Source organism: Bison bison, unplaced genomic scaffold, assembly GCF_000754665.1.
Source record: "Bison bison bison isolate TAMUID 2011002044 unplaced genomic scaffold, Bison_UMD1.0 scf7180017864080, whole genome shotgun sequence".
In the NCBI taxonomy this organism is placed as follows: Eukaryota; Metazoa; Chordata; class Mammalia; order Artiodactyla; family Bovidae; genus Bison; species Bison bison.
Window position 1 is genome coordinate 2,119,325 of NW_011494652.1, and position 16,681 is coordinate 2,136,005.

The 16,681-nt window shown below is 49.7% G+C and overlaps 1 protein-coding gene across 1 annotated transcript in view; it reads right to left on the bottom strand.

Annotated features, from left to right (window-relative positions):
• PPFIA1 (protein tyrosine phosphatase, receptor type, f polypeptide (PTPRF), interacting protein (liprin), alpha 1) overlaps window positions 1–16,681 on the bottom strand; it is a 74,733-nt gene that overhangs the window by 209 nt on the left and 57,843 nt on the right. The window contains exons 20-26 of the mRNA XM_010837647.1: window positions 12,698–12,779; window positions 12,306–12,506; window positions 5,821–5,996; window positions 5,635–5,732; window positions 3,590–3,765; window positions 2,855–2,923; window positions 1,802–1,971 (exon numbers count right to left, since the gene is read on the bottom strand). Coding sequence (XP_010835949.1) covers window positions 1,802–1,971; window positions 2,855–2,923; window positions 3,590–3,765; window positions 5,635–5,732; window positions 5,821–5,996; window positions 12,306–12,506; window positions 12,698–12,779 — 972 coding nt within the window. The remainder of the gene's footprint in view (window positions 1–1,801; window positions 1,972–2,854; window positions 2,924–3,589; window positions 3,766–5,634; window positions 5,733–5,820; window positions 5,997–12,305; window positions 12,507–12,697; window positions 12,780–16,681) is intronic.

Here is a 16,681-nt window from a genome sequence, read left to right on the forward strand (position 1 = left end):
TGGAACGTCACATGGGGCACGAGGACACACACACTCATACCCGCAGCAGCGCCCACTCCTACTGAGGGTCTGGGGACACTCCTAGAGGGTGGATGAGCCGGGAGAGCGAGCCTGGAGCCCCGCGCTCTGCTGTCCTGGGGGCTGGGCTGCTCTCCCCAGGAGGCGTCAGGGAGGGCAGAGGACGGGGCTGATCTAAGAAAGTGGAAACTCAGTCTCAGCCGCCCTTGGAAATGGCACCACTGACGCTGGGTCAGCCCCAAGCCCTGCTCCAAGTTGAATAAGAAATCGCCATAACCCCCTAGCAGAAACCCGCTGCTCCCAATTCAGCGTCTTCCCCTGGGCCCAGCAGGAGCACATCTGATGAGTCTCCGGCCCGGGCTCCAGAGAGGGCTGAAGACTGGGGGCTGCTGATGGAGCAGCTCACCGGTCTGAACCCTTCTGAGTCTAAGAGCCCCAGAGACCTGCTGCACTGCAAAAGCCAGGGAAAGCAGCCAGTCACACAGTTTACGCCCTGCCTGTCTCACGAGGTTTGTAAAAGGTCACCTCCCATTTATTACATCCCAACAACCCTTTCTAGGATCGTTTTTATCTAAACTCTAACGTCAACGTCACTATGTCCATCTGACAGGGAGATGCTAGATTTATAATGAGAACGGAAAATAAAAAAGCAAGCCCTTAAGACTCTTCAATCGACTGAAAGCTACGCTACAGTTAAGATTTGTAAAAAGGAGCTGCATGCTCCTTGGAAGAAAAACGCTGTTTAGAAAAGGAGAGAGTCACTGGGTCTCCCCCACCCCTGGTTAAGCCTATTATTGAGTTCTGGCGAAGAGACGATGCAGCTTCCCTGTAAGCCTGTTCACCGAAAGTGTCCAGCATAGCAAAGGCTTTACCTAAATGTACTTTGTTCTACAGGAGCAAGTGAGAGCAAGGCTTATAAATTTACTCACGGGAAGGGCTACTAACAGGAAAAAACGGCACCATAGGGACCCTCCAGGTCCGCTCCCACCGGGTGAGCGCACACTCCCTCTAGGAACCCAGTGTGGCCCGCACGGCCAGTGGGGAGAAGGAGCCACTGAGCCGCCCCTGTCACAGATGGCACGCTGGGGGGCGTGCACAGGCACCTCCTGAGCCGCACAGCCTGACCCCAGCCCAGGCTGTCTGGCCGTCTATCTGGCCATCAAGTGGGGACACAGCGGCCCTGAGCACCCGGCCTGAACTAGCGGCGTTCTCCAGCCTCAGAGGGAAAACCAGAGCCGGGTGTGAAAGCACAACGGCAAGGTGGTGTCTTCACGGCCCAGCTGAACTCGGGGGAGGACCTCTGTGGGCCTCACCTCCCTCCTCCGCCCCATCGACCAACGGTGTGCAAGGGACCGACGACGGTGGGGACAGGGGGAGGGCGGCCGCCGCCGTCACTTAGGAGGGACCCGGCCATCCGCCCGGCGTGGACAGGTGCTGAGGGCTGACTGGTGTGGCCTGAGAGCGACCCCACTGTTTCATGGAGGAGCTCTTGAGCGCTGTCGGCCACACGCGCATCTCTACAAGCGTGGGTGTCAATCTCACGCTCTGAGAACACACACGAGTCTCAGTTTTATTAGTTGGAAGAGTATGCTAATATTCAACCAGACAAGAACTTGGGGGAAAAAAAACTGCACGACTGTTAAACGTTTATAAACAGATGTTAGGATTCACTGGCGAACACGGACCCTCGGGCATGCACTGAAGAGCCCCGTAACCTGGGCAGGAGGCCCTTCCAGCTCGTCAGCGTTCTGGCCTGGGCTGCGCCCGCCGCCCCACCGGCCACCTACCGTCCGGCTGCACCTTCCTTGGCTGCACGGAGGGCGAGGACAGAGAGGACGGGACCCGGAAGTTCGCAGGCAGCGTCTCCGCGGACCCGGCAGCTAAGCCACGGACATCCTTTGGCCTGAATTTTTTCCTCCAAGAAGGTGCTCTCCTAAAGCTTTTATCATCGTCCTGGGAAATTACAGGGCCAAAAACAAGACAGATTTTAAAACAAAGGACAAAACCAAAAAGCTACCAGCCCTTTAAAATGGCTGAGTTTACTACTGCACTTCTGTCCACTTGTATCTGACCCTGTTTGTGATGACCGTGTGTGACCGATTTGCCCAAACTGGGAACAGCAGAGCGTGGTACAGGGTGGGGCAACATGCGTGCCAGGACCCTGACTGGACCGCCCTGGCCGCCCGGGTGGACGTTCCTCCTGACAGTTAGCAGGTTTCGCTTCTCATCTTGGAGAGATCGCCTCTTGCTATATAATACAACATGCTGTCATTCGCTATGGAAACAGCTTCAAGCTGTAACCAGTTCTGTCTCACACTGGGACAGAACCAACGGATGCTTCTTCAGGTGTCTGATTCTCCTTGTCAAACTCAAGTCCCCTTAAGGCCCAATGAAGAGAAGAACTATAGTGTGGGGGTTCTGCGTAAGGGGAAATTAATGTTTTGTGTGTTTCCAATACACTTAATGAAACAGACCCCTAGCACACAGGCCCTGGAATAGGTAAGGCCATCCAGTTGCTCCCCAAAACACAACTCACAGACACCATTCCTAAGTGAAAACCAATGTTTTAATATAAAAAATATTTTTGAGGGGTACTAAAACTTAAATAGCAAAAAAAAAACACAAAAAACAACCCCAAAATAAAAACTAACCCACCCTCCACTGAAGACACGAGTTTTCTAATGACTTGTTAATAAATTTTTAAAAGCAAAGCTTAACTTGTAAAGTTAATTTATCTCCACATTTAGAAGAGATACCGTGACTACATGCCTCATACAGGTATAATAAAATAATTTACCTTAAGGCAACTTGAAAAACCATTAAGCTGAAAACTTACTTCATCGAACCTTCTGTCGGTTCCCATGACCAAGAGGTTGTTAAACTCTCTTTCCAAGACAGCACGAGCCTGAAATTAAAGAAACAGCACCCTAAAACTTTCTACAATCTCGTTTGAATATCAGCACATCACAATTGTTTTTTAAACCAAGACTTAAAAAAAAAAATTCAACTGTGATATTGTTTGAAGTCGGGGGTTTAACGTGGTGTCTGTGGAGGGGGTGTTGAGAAGAGGGAGCCGTGGGCTCTTGGAAATTACACACCAAGTGTGCCCTGCAGGCTGGTGCTGGTGGAGAGATCACGGCACTGACACAAGACACACAGCTTTCTGGAGAAGAACAAAAATGTCCCCTCATTCTCAAATGAGCCCAGGAGTCAAAAAGAACCACACAGGGCAATTACCCCCAGAAGGAAAATGAATAAAACCTTCATCTGGCACACAGAGGACATCTCTTTCCACGTAAGAACTGAGTACATGTCACTCTTAGGCACACCGCCTTGAATCAAAGTTCCCCTTATTTTATGAAAGACTCTCGTGCTTCCAAGAGAATGGCAAGTGGACAGGCACGAACACGGAGGCACGGAGCATCTCTGACTCTGGACTATCCCGAGAGGGACCTGGTGAGCAACAAGGGCACCAGCTGTCTGAGGGGTCAGGCTTGGTCTCCGTTCGGGGACCCAGCTGTGCATCTGCATCGGGAGATGGCCCGCTCGGCCCGAGCCCGGCTGGTCGCACCTGTGTGTTCTGCGTGGGGATCTGTAACAAGAGGGCCAGCGCGTTGAAGTCAAACGTCTCGTCCAAGGCCAGCAGCGCGCCGTGCACACCGCTCTCGACGAGGTTGTTCGCGTATTCTTTGAGGCCAATGGAGAGGATCCAGCGGATCACTCGGTCGTTGCTCCAAACCAGCACGTCTGCAGGGAACAACAGATTGAAAGGAGCCTCAGAAAGCTGTGCTCCCCTCATGCAGCTGCAACGAAGGAGTCCTACGTGCTGACCCTCAGCTCCCGACAAAAGCCAGGACCTCCCAGGGGCCGGGGCACACGGCTCAGCGGACAGCCAACCTGCTGTGCTCGGACAAGGGTGTCCCAGCCCCTCTCCATCCTGGTGGAGACAGTCCTGCTAGAGCTCATCCCTCAGGCGAGTCCGAGAGAGAGGAGGCGACTGCGTGCATTTCCAGGGGACAGAGGCGGAGGCTCCAGGGCTCGGAAAGGAGAGGACACACACGAGTGCGTGTGCACCAGGCACGGACACGCTTCACACACAGACTTGAGTCTCAGCTTCTTTTCTTTCTTTCATTTTTGAGTGTTTGTTGATGTACTTTTTTCCCGTCACAAAAAGGACGCAGTACCATATCTGGATACCTTGCTCAATTCACCATAAACCTCTCATTTATAATCTTGAAGCCTTTTTTTTTTAAGTCATTTTTGTTGTCTCATTTTAAAAAGAGAGAAACGTAAAGACATTGTCCAGCACATTAGAGGGATTTGTGTGTGGGGGGAAGACCTTAGTTAAGTAATAAGTCACAAAATTTACTCTCTCAGTACAGTGCTGAAAATAGCCGCTCTGTACAAACATACCCAGCTGATCACCAGTGACTTTCAAAGACAGCGCAGCCTGTGTCAAGTGTAAAAAGGTTTAAAATGGATTCAGAAAACAAACGAGACAGATGCACAGCTCTCAGTTCTAATGCCCTTGTCTGGGTAAAGGGACAGATACTATAAATGTTGGCTTCTGGTTTTCTCGTGATTCAAACGAACTCAGTCCTAGCTAGACAATCCTCCACAGGGGCCATCTCTTCAAACATTTTTATCTTTACTTTCCTTCTTTGTAAAAATTGGAAATGAAAACAGGGTTATAGTAAGGATTAAATGAAGGAACCTATGAAGGTACCTGGACCGTTCAGTTAAGTCTTGTCACTGTTAGTGATCTGTAATCACTGATCTTGTTATCAGTGATCTATTTTCTGAACATTCTGGGAGGTCTTATACTGAGCTTAACGGCTGATATCCTTTCTGAAAATTCACTTTATGTGTTTTGGCTGTGATGGGCCTTTGGTGCTGCGTGCGGACCTTCTCCAGTTACCACGGGCAGGCTTTGCAGAGCGGTGCTTTCTCCTGTTGTGGAGCCCAGCCTCCCAGACCAGGGACTGAACTCTGTCCCCTGCATCAGCAGGCAGAGGATTCTAACCCACTGGACCACCAGGGAAGTCCTACAGCTAACACCTCATTTAAAATCGCTCCATTGTCCTCAGGCTCTTAGAGGCAACCCCCAGGGCAGCCCAAGGCCCCTCCCTCCAGTAACTGAAACGCCTCCCTCCCCAGCTGAGAAGCTCCCATCCAGCTTCAAGGCCACTCCCTCCAGCCTGGGCACAGAACCACGCTGCCTCAAGTGCTTTGACAAGAAGCCAGAGCAGTGTTCTTCACACTTAAAGGCGTGCACAGCAGGTCTTGCTCTTCTCGGCTCTGGAGTTACCTGCAGCGTGCAGCAGCATTTGCGAGTAGAACAGGGCACACGGCACAGCAACAGGGAAATCTCTGGAGCTGTGGGGAGATGCTCTCACCTCGAGACACACAACCTGCAGACCGATGTGAGCCCAAGGACAGAGCACAAGTTCTCTGGCCACAGAGGACGATCTCAAACACACTCCCTTCCATCCCCCACTCCTCCGTAATGATGCGAGGTGTTTCCTCCACGGAAAGCCATTTCCCGAATTTTTCTTTCAAATAGGAAATCACTGGGCTGCTTATACACTGGGAAGCAAGAAACAGGACTGTACTAGCCTTTCAGTTCATTCTGGCTCTCTTCTCTTTTTCTTTCCAGTTCTTTTCGGTCATAATTCAACCTTCGCAGGCACATAATTCCACACTGGAAACTGTTTCTGTTTCCAAGAGAAAAGAAAAAATTTAGACCCGGACACAGGCAAACGTCTCTCAGCCAACTAGTAAGAACGACTTGCCGTGCCTGACCTGTGAAAACTATCAACCATTTTCAGTTGCCCACGAAGGTCTTTCTTGGTCAAGTGATCCAGCATCCTCGCGTCCACAAGGCACTCCATGAAGTAGCTGCGGTACTGCGGGAGCCCCAGGCTGGGCAGCCACTCGTTGCCGATCCACTCGTGGTTCATGTCCCCGTACGCGAGCGTCTGCTTTCAATAATTAAGGGCGGTCAATTCAGGGGGAAAAAACCCCATGGAAGCAGTCACAAGGGCCATTTAAATCATCTTTAAAATGGATTTTTAACCAATTACATATTCTCAAAGGCTAAGCTAAAGACAACATTATTGCTCATAACTTTAATTTGACCTTTTATTTGCTACCTTTTAAATTTGCTGGCAAAACTCTATACAAAGAAATTATACCATTAAGTCTATGATTCATCTGTGTTAATAAATACCAAACCATGGTAAAACTGTAACTGACTACACATTAATTTTCTGAAATAGCTTTTATATATAATAATAATATACCAACAAAGAATAGCCACGACTCATGAACAAGTTTGAAGGACCAACCTAACTCTACTCACTAAAAGTTATTTCTGGCTGGCTTTAATTTTATTTTCAACATTTTGTTTTCTAAATTTCTTTAGCAAAACATCTGCTAATTTCAAAGTCAGTTAAGTGAATTAAAAAACAGGTTTTAAAAAAGAGATAAGGAAAACAATAACTAAATGGATTGAAAGAAGAAATAGACAAACCCACAGCTACAGCCAGGGACCTCAATCTTCCTCTGAATCACTCAGTAACCGATGGAACCAGTAAGCCAAAACAGACAACCAACCAAGGTCAGGAAGGATACAGAAGCCTTTAAACAATTCTCCAGGCAAGAATACTGGAGTGGGTTGCCATGTCCTTCTCCAGGGGATCTTCCCGACCCAGGGATCAAACCCAGGTCTCCGGCATTGCCATCCAAGCCACCAGGGAAGCCCTCTTAAACAGCACTGTCAGCCAACCTGACCTAACTGACATTTTATAGAACTCTCCCTCCAACAGCAGCACGATAATGTTCTTTTCAAGGGGATATGGAACTCTCTTCAAAAGACAGACAAATCTCAGCATAGTTAAAGTGACTAAAATCATACAAAGTATGTTTTCTGATCTCAACAGAATTAAATTAGAAACTAAAAAACCCCTGATATCCCGGAATCTCCCAAACATCAGGAAATTAGCATATTTCTAAATAATTCATGTGTCAAAGAAGAAATCGCGAGTGAAATGGGAAATATTTTGAAGTGAATAAAAGTGAATATACAATATACTAAAAAGCTACAGGACATAGCTAAATCAGTACCTGGAGGGAAAACTGATAATATTAAATACACAAATGAAGAGAGATTGTGAGTCAGTAACCTGACTCTATCTTAAAATACCTATAAAAAAAAAAAAAAACAAACAAATGAAATCCAAAGCAAGCAGAAAGAAGAAAATGAAAGAGCAAAAATCAATGAAACAGAAACTAGAGAAACAAAATGAAACAAAAAAAACTAAAATCAGGTTCTTCATGAATACCAATAAAATTGACTAAGCAGAGTGACCAAGAAACAAAGAGAAGACGGAAACCACCAATATCAAGGACGAAAGAGGGACGTCAGCACAGCTCCTACGCACTGAGAGCACCGGGGAGCAGCCTCAGGCAGCTCAGATGAAACAGCCTACTTTCTCGAAAGACACAACCTGTGAAAGCCACCAAGGGAGAAACAGATGACCTGAATCTATTACAACTCGACTTTGTCGTTAGAAATCGCATCTATCCGCACGTACAAAATCTCTACCCTAAGTGGCTTTACTCGTGAATCCTAACAAGTGTTTATGAAGAAAATGCTAGTTATACACTAACTATTCCAAAATAGTGAAGGGAAAAACACCTAACTCCTTCTGAGGCCAGAATTCTCTTGATACCCAAAACCAGACACACACATTACAAGAATATCAACGTCCCTCACAGACACAGATGCACAATTCCTTAATGGCACGTCAGGAAACCAGTAATCAATTAAAAATACAAGGTATCATGACAAGCAGGGTTTATTCCATGAAAAAGCAATACAACTGTATTTGCTGATGACCTGATGATTAACATGGAAAATGAACTGACACAACAGTTACAAGCATGAGAGTGAGTTCAGCAAAGTTGCAGGATTCGAGGTCAACATATAAAACTTCACTGTATTTCTAAATACTAGAAATAAACCGGAAATTGAAATTTTGAAGACTACCCTTTATTATTATGTCGTCAAAACCAATGAACTCCTCAGGGGTAGATCTAATGGAATATGTGCAAGATCTGCACCGTGAGAATAAACACGTGACATGCACACACACCAAAGAAGGCACTTGTCCTTCAGTCCAAGAAGACTAAGGCATGTTTGAGGAATACTGGACATTATGGAATCCTTGGAAATAATACCTCCTGACTACCACCATGTTCTGACTCAAAAATACGGCCTCTAATGTACTATTTACACCAACGAAGCTAGAAGGAGTAACTCAAACTCCAACAAGAACACTCAAGTTCTAACAGGGAAAAAAACTTTCTAATAGAAAACAAATTTCTATAAATAATGAGTGGAAATAAAACACGAAACATTTTTAGACATCATCACAATATCATGTGCTTTCACTCTTTCAATTACAGCTCTCATAAGCCTGACATTTATAGCATGAATATCTGGTATTATTTTCCTACTTGCTGATTATGTATTTTTAAATAGACAGAAAATGCAAAGACATTTCTAAGTAGAGAATTCCATGGAAGCAGAAGCTCCTTGTTTTTGTTCACTCATCATATACTCTATTCACACTTTAGTGGTCAATAATGTAAGTTCTGGGAGGGTCAGGCTCAGTCCCAGGGAGACCCACATCTCCTGGGCTGTCATCCCAGCCTGGGGGAAAAAACCACACAGCAGGGCTCTCCAATGATCAGAGAACATTTGGGGCAGAAGAGACTCTGCAGGGCCTATTTCTCCATCACTGAAATGGTCACAAACACAAATCAGCTTCCTGAACTCTGAGCAAGGTGAGAGTGGTGATGGCATGGATCCTGTTCAATCAGGCACCACTCATGGGTAGCATAGCCCTGTGCAGACGCCTGGGAGACATCTTCTGCCCTCGAGCCCGAGGCCGCCTCAAACTTCCCCTCGGCTCCGGAGCAGGCCCCCGTGTGCCAGCACGGGGGCGACGCACGCTGCACCCTCTGCCCGTGACGAGCTCACAGAATGCGGTCCTTGCTTATGCTGAAGACCAAAACTTCCCAATCCTGGCATCGCTGGCATGGCTCAGCCTTGTTTGTACTTCCATTGCAAAAAGCAAACGCTCAGCTTAATTTGTATGTCTGTTTAACTCCCACGATGCAGGCAAAGTTCTGCCCCTTAGTGTAAAATATACTGATATTTAAGTAATTGTGAAATGCGCTCTTTTAAATTCACTGATGGTCATTACTGACTGGGTTAAATAATTAATGAGGATATTTATCTGGAGCAGTGGCACAGAATACGTAAGTCAAGGAGTGGGGGAGTTCACAGAATCACATTATATCTACTTCCCTCTTCTGTTAAAAGTGATATAATTGACTTTACTTCAGAAGCCCAAATAGAAGGAAATGGGTGTTTCAACTGTCAACTGGTAGTCAGGAAAACTGATTCAGAATTCCTCCGCTTTTTTGGCTACACAGGTACCTTTCAGGGTCCATACACAGCATACTCCCGCCCACACACGGCAGACTTTGCTCGTCACGTGTCACCGAACAAAGTCGGCGGGATCACGCGTAGGAGAATCCCTGTTTTTAATCAAACTGTCTCTAAGCAAGGTGGCAAAACAGTTGTGACCAAGTTTTTGTTTTTGAGTTCAACCGGGGACCTAAAAATTCAACATGTGCGTTAGGCAGGAGTGGGCTCAATTTCTGAGAATTCCATCAGCAGGAAGGACTCTGGACACACGGGATCAGGACAGTGCACAGTGAACACCAACAGAGGCAGAGTCCCTACGGCAAGTCTCGTGTCGGAAATTGATTAAAACACCATTTTCTCATCAACTGATCTCGTAACTAACCCTACCCAACTGGGGACTGGAATACATCACCCGAGTAGCGGCCGAAGCCGTGAGGCTTTGCAGGAAAGAACATGTGTCAAACAAAGTGATTTATGTCCACGAGATTAACCACCAGAAATGTTCAAAATTGTCCATGAGACGTACTCTTTAATCCTGTGCTTTGCTTTGGCTAATGCTTTCAAACCATTAACAACAGTATTCTGACTAAATCAAGATGTTGAAAACGTCAAGAAAGTAAATTACAAATTCTCATCCTCCAACTCTTTTTGTTGCTGTACATATAGTGAAGAATACATTACAGAAAGTCTCCAACCTGAGCCCAGCTTCCCTCCTCATCCTCCTGATGTTACGTGGTTAGGGATGCAAAAGAACAGAACCGTTAGTACTGGTGAGCGGGGGCACGAGCACGTTCTCTCTGCAGGGGAGGGCGAGGGTCACAGAGGCAGAGCAGCAGGCAGGAGGCATGCAAAGGCCACACCCAACGTCTCATGCAAAGAGCAGCACCCCTCCCCAAGGGCCCCCACCCCACGCCAAGCACACCCACAAAAGAGAACACTAGGCCCCAGGGCTCAACCGCGGTCTCCCGGAAAGGAGACAGGCATCGGGTCTATTCTACAGGGGGCAAGTCTACCAACTTAAAGTTCCTGAAACAAACACAACGTAAGACAAAGTACGGATCGTTCATACGTTTAACTGATGCCTAAGAGAGACACTCATCCAGAACAACTGAACGTGAAATGACTTTTCTGTTTTCCACAAAAGGGCCGAGAACGGCGCCACCCTGACGCGGGCCCGCGCGGGGAGGGAGACGAGCGCGGGGCCGGGACTGACCGTGTGTGGCGTGGCCGTGAGCGTCTCCATCTCCTCGTGCGTTAGCCAGACATTTCCTGTGGTCTAGGGGGGCCCGTGGCCAGCCACATCCAGGCAACGGCAGCAGTAACAGGGAGGAGAGGTGGCAGACCCGTGAGCCGGGGCGGAGGCGCGGGCGGGACAGAGGCTGGCCCCCCACCACCCGCGTCGGCCCCCAGAGAACACACCGGGCCCGGCGCCTGGAAGGACCCCCAACACTGTGCCCCAGCCACACGGAGAGGGGCCCCAGCACTCTGCCTGCGTGCTGACCGCCTGAGCCAGGCGGGACTGCGGGAGAGTGGAGTACGCTGTACCCGTCTGAGCAGCGAGGGATTCTCAAGGAGCTATTCATGCAACGTGTTTAAAAGGGCCTCACCCAGACAAGGCTCAGTGGCCAGCTTTGGGTTCTGGGGGGATGACCCTGAGCAGGCACCTGCCAGGGACTGGATCTTTCTGTGTCAGAAGCAGCTGCAGGGGCCCCAGTGATGGCACCCCATGGCATCACCGGCCGAGACAGCCGAGCCCCTGGGTGGGCTCCTGGGGGGCTGCTGTATCCCGTCCCACGGGGGTCAGGCTCCTCATGGTGAGGGCACCACCAGTTAAACTCAACTCCTAAGAAGTTCCCTTTACTGAGATACTTTATAGAACCTCCGGGGAACCCTCAGCGCCTTCCTTTCTAAAAAGGTGGCTCTGGTGAACCCTCTGGGGCACGCAGAGCAGAGCAGATACGCTGAGCACGTGTGCATCTGTGCGGGGTGGGCTCACCACCATCACGCTCACACTCAGAAACAAGGAAGACAGACGGACGAGAGAGCCTTCATGATTTTCATGGAAAATAACCGTGAGCCTGAGTCAGGCTCCACCTGCTGCTCAGGGCAGGCACATCTGGGAGGCCGCGTCTCCTCGCCAGGGCTCCTCTGCAGGGTGGACACGCCGAGCGTGGGGACTGAGCTGTGTCCTGAGTCTGCACTCGAGAAACGAGGAGCTGGCTGGCCCTGATCTCCTGGCAACAATCCACATTTCCACCGGATTCGTTTTAAGTTTTCCAACCAGGAGGACCGTCTTACAGGACTTTCAAGGTTTTCCCACGTAGAGGAAACGTGCATCAGCACGATGCGACTTGGTGTGAACCGGCAGATCTATGGACTCTTAAAACCCTGAAAGCCCAGGGTCTGCAGCTCCCGGATGGACAGGCTGGACAAGTCAGATGAGGGGGAAACAAGGCAGCCTGTGGGCTCAGCTTTTCTCTTTCACCTTCTTGACGTTTATATTTACTTTTTTAAAAATACATTTGCAAAAGCTTCCTTTTTTACAATTTTCACATTTTCAAAAATTCCCCTTTTTATGTTTTCAAAAACTCCAATTTCTCTATTACAAAGCCACTGCAGCCCAGCTGTTACAAAAACAATCCATCTGAAGCATTCAATAATCCATCTTTTAACAACACGACTGCCGCAAATGAAAAGCTGTCATGGTTTTGAACGCTAGAATGTTACGCTGGAGCAGGGACGTCTGCAGAGAGAGCCCGGAAGCGCGCGGGAGGGAGGAGGGGCGTACCGTTCTGGACGTGGGCGGGGCGGAGGGGCTGGTCAGCGACATGATCTCCTGGATCGCCAGCCGCAGCTTCAGCCGGTGCAGCGGGTTGCTGATGCCGATCTCCCGCTGGATCTCCGTGTCCGACAGGGCGGACATGATGGCGCCGCTCTTCACGTTGGCTCGGCAAGCAGCCACGTACCAGGCCGGCATCCCGACCCAGAGCTGGGGGCAGGGGACACGGGGCAGGAGGTTATGTGTGGCTGCGGAGAAAGGGACAGACATGCGCGGCCCAGGACGGGGTGCAGGCAGGGGCTGGGGACACGGGGCAGGAGGTGATGTGTGGCTGCGGAGAAAGGGACGGACATGCGCGGCCCAGGACGGGGTGTGGGCGGGGGCAGGGGGCGCTCACACACCTCCAGCCAGACCACAACAGTGGGCCCATCCCACTGTGCGAAAGGCAAGCCTTGTCTCCGGGCTTCCTCGAGCAACTCGTGCCTGCAAGTAAGGAGACATTCAAAATTCAAGAATCACCGTTACACACAGATATAAAACAAGTTAGCCTAAGTATTAATTCTCTTTATACACTTTTCAAAAGTGAAATAGTACGTATTTCATCACGTTCCTTTAATCTTCTAAACTTAATGGCAGTTTGGACATATTGCAAAGGACACCTGAGTCATCAGATGCTGAAGGAGTCCCCGCAATTCTCCACAGAACCACCTCCTTCCAGGATGAAAGGGTTATTGCCAAGCTGAAAGAAGTCAGGAGTCTGCACGACTAAGGCAGGGCAGTCAAGGAGAAACACATCCACTCTTCCCTCTCTCAACAGTAAGGGCGGATATGCAGAAGAGGCAACCACACCGCGGTCTGAGCAGAGGAGCCTGTTTCTGAGAGAGCTTCAGGGACACACAGCATTTCCAAGAGACACACAAAGAGCAACGCAGACTTTCAGCACAGGGCACTCTAACACAGCAAGTGAGGAAGGGGCTGGATGGGGGCACTCTAACACAGCAAGCGAGGAAGGGCTGGACGGGGGCACTCTAACACAGCAAGCGAGGAAGGGCTGGATGGGGGCACTCTAACACAGCAAGCGAAGAAGGGCTGGACGGGGGGCACTCTAACACAGCAAGTGAGGAAGGGGCTGGACGGGGGCACTCTAACACAGCAAGCGAGGAAGGGGCTGGACGGGGGGCACTCTAACACAGCAAGCAGGGGAGGGGCTGGACAGGGGGCTGTTTCTATCCTACACTGCTGTTCAGCTAATTAGCTCTGTGCTAAATTAAGCACTGGTTATTCTTTTTTGGCTATGCTTGGCTTGTGGGATCCTAGTTCTCCAACCAGGGATCAAACCCCAGGCCCCCTGCAAGGGGAAGTGCAGAGTCCTAGCTACTGGACTGCTAGGGAATCCCCTAAAGATACACAGTGGCTTTTCAATATACTCAAGTAACATCAGACTTAAGACTATGGTGTTGCTAGGAGTCGGACACAACTGAGCAACTTCACTTTCACTTTTCACTTTCATGCATTGGAGAAGGAAATGGCAACCCACTCCAGTGTTCTTGCCTGGAGAATCCCAGGGACGGGGGAGCCTGGTGGGCTGCCGTCTCCGGGGTCGCACAGTTGGACACGACTGAAGCGACCTAGCAGCAGCAGCATGAAATCTACGTATGGCTAAAGCTCGAAATGTTTCACATAAAATTTCAAGTAACTGTTCCTTTAAGTCAACTTTAGGTTTCCTAGAATAGTAAATATTGTACTTTCTAGGAATAATTATACCAGAAAACACAAACATGTATCTTAATAGCTCAAAGAGTGAAAGTGAAAGTGAATTCACTCAGTCGTGTCCAACTTTTTGGGACGCCATGGACTGTAGCCTAGCAGGCTCCTCCGTCCATGGAATTTTCCAGGCAAGAGTACTGGAGTGGGTTACCATTTCCTTCTCCAGGGGCTCTTCCCAACCCAGGGATCAAACCCAGGTTTCCTGCATTGCAGGCAGACACTTTACCATCCGAGCTACCAGGGAAGCCCCTTAATAGCTCAAGGAGAGTTTTTGAAAAAGGCAAACTTTTAAATTCCCGTATCTCAGGGGAACGAGGCATGTACCACATGCCAGGAATTCGCGTCCCAACCACAATCACCATCCAGAAACAAACGGAAGACTCGCCTGGCGTCTGCTGGGGTTTATTTCCTTCCTCGGCTATAAGATAATGCATCACTCTGCTGCCACTGGCTCACTCTCAGCTGAAACCTTGCTTTACAGAGACGGCTTGAGAGACGAGCCTGGGGGGCTGCCTGCTCTGCGGAACGCTGAGACGACCCTGCTCGGGCCGCACGGTGGGGCTGGAGCTGGGATCTCCTCTGCCTCCTCGAGGATCAAATTCAAGGCCCCAAGTGCAACTCATGAAAACACCGGCCCTAGCAGTAAACTGACATGGCTGCGTCCTTGCCTTGAAGTCGCAGGAGAGAGACATTCAGAAATACGGGGAACTCTACGGGGAACAGACATGCCCGAGACAAAGCCATGCCGCAGGGAAAGCCACGCCATGTGCGGACGACAACGGGCACTTTAAAGCAGGACATGAGCACCACGGCCAACCTGTCTTTCCTAACAAGATGGCCATCTGAGCTCCTGCTCATCCAACGCTACACGTGTGGCACCACCTGGACAACAGGTGTGGCCTTGTTTCCTGAGCCTGACCGTCTGCCCAGCCCAGCACCTCTTCCAAGGGATCGCTGGGCTCCCCTTGGCCAACACCGCTCCGGGCCCCACTCCTGCAGCGCTGTGCAGCTCAGAGCCTGGAGCTGGGGCGAGCCCCACGGGGAGGCTTCGGGACACACACAGCTCAGCAGACCTGCTGACTCGGCTTCCCCGCGAGCTGGCGCACGACAGCCTCCACCGGGGGAAAAGGAAAGACAGCATTCAAAGCAGGAGGTACGTGATGCCTGGGGGAGTCCCTGCACGCCCAGGACGCTGCGGTGACCCACAGGGTCGTGGGCGGTCCCGGCAGCCGTGGCCTCCACTCCTCAGAGCATGTCCAGTGCCTGCTGCGCCTGCCGTGCTCTCTCTGGGAGTTTCCACAGAACGTGAAAATCTGAGATTCACCAACCCTCAAAAACCCTCTGCAAGTAGATGCAATATTGGCTGCGTAAATTCAGCAATTAAAAGAATACCTTTGAGACAAACTGGGGCTTAATAGAAAGAAGATAGTTTTGAAAAACAAACTGATTCTCACATCTATAATGCTATAAATGTTAAACTATATTCAAATGATGTTTTTTTGGGAAAATTGAAATATTTTTTCACATTTATAAATATGGCATTTTCCCTGAAGTCAGTGTTGTCTCTGGTTGACTGACAGAACTGAGATTACCCACTGTGGCCAGAAAAGTCTTTGTACTTTGAACTGTTCTCTGTGAAGCCACCAGAACATCCTAGAACATCCATGCCACACGTGGCAACAGAGCAAAGGAGAACCCGCTTGCGCGTACGCACACACGCACACACTTAGATGTTCACCGTGACACCCAGCTCCAGGGAAACCTGCCTACCAGGCAACACACACACGCACACACACACACACACTCCTACCCCACACGTAACTGAATCACGTGCTGGGGAAAACAACCCAACAGACCTTTCTGCTCATACTCTCGAGGGCTCAAGCATACCTCCTGAGAACGACAAGCTAAGCGCGTGAAACAGTGACACGTTCTGGCCAACTGACATGACACTGGCTCACACGTGAAATACGAATGTTGGGGAGCAGCGGGGTGGGAGGACCAGAGGGCCGCAAACTCAGTGTCCCTGTGATAGTTAAATATGAGGATGTGAAATAAAACACATCAGCAAATTCCAGAGGACAAATTTTCGTCACGCGGTCCCAGGAGGCAAAAAGCCTAGTCTGCATATTAAGTTTCAAAAAACCAAGTGGTAATGACTCCGAGTTATCCTAAAACACTGACCCCAAGTTATTCTAAAACATCTTTATGCAGTTCAAACACAGCAACATTCATGTCAGATTTTGCTGTTAAGTGGCTTCCTCAAATTTCCACTTACAGGAACCAAAGACTGAGTATCCCTTCCTACTGTCGTGAGCAACCACAGAGACACTTCACTCGGAACTTCACCAACGTTATTTCAGGCAAGGAAACTGGGGTTTCTGAGGAGAGAGCTAAAATGAGGCACATTTCACAAAAGAAAACGAGCAGGCAACTCCAGGGCTGGCAGCAAACGGGCTCTGGAGGAGGGCCCCATGGGCTCCGGGCCGGCCCAGGTCCAGGCCAGCGCTGGTTCTCAAGGTGCCCGATGGCAGCCAGACGGCCGTCCCCGCTGTCAGCCTGACCACAGAGCCCACGGGGCGTCCCCGTCTCGAGGCCCAGGACTCCCACCCTACCAT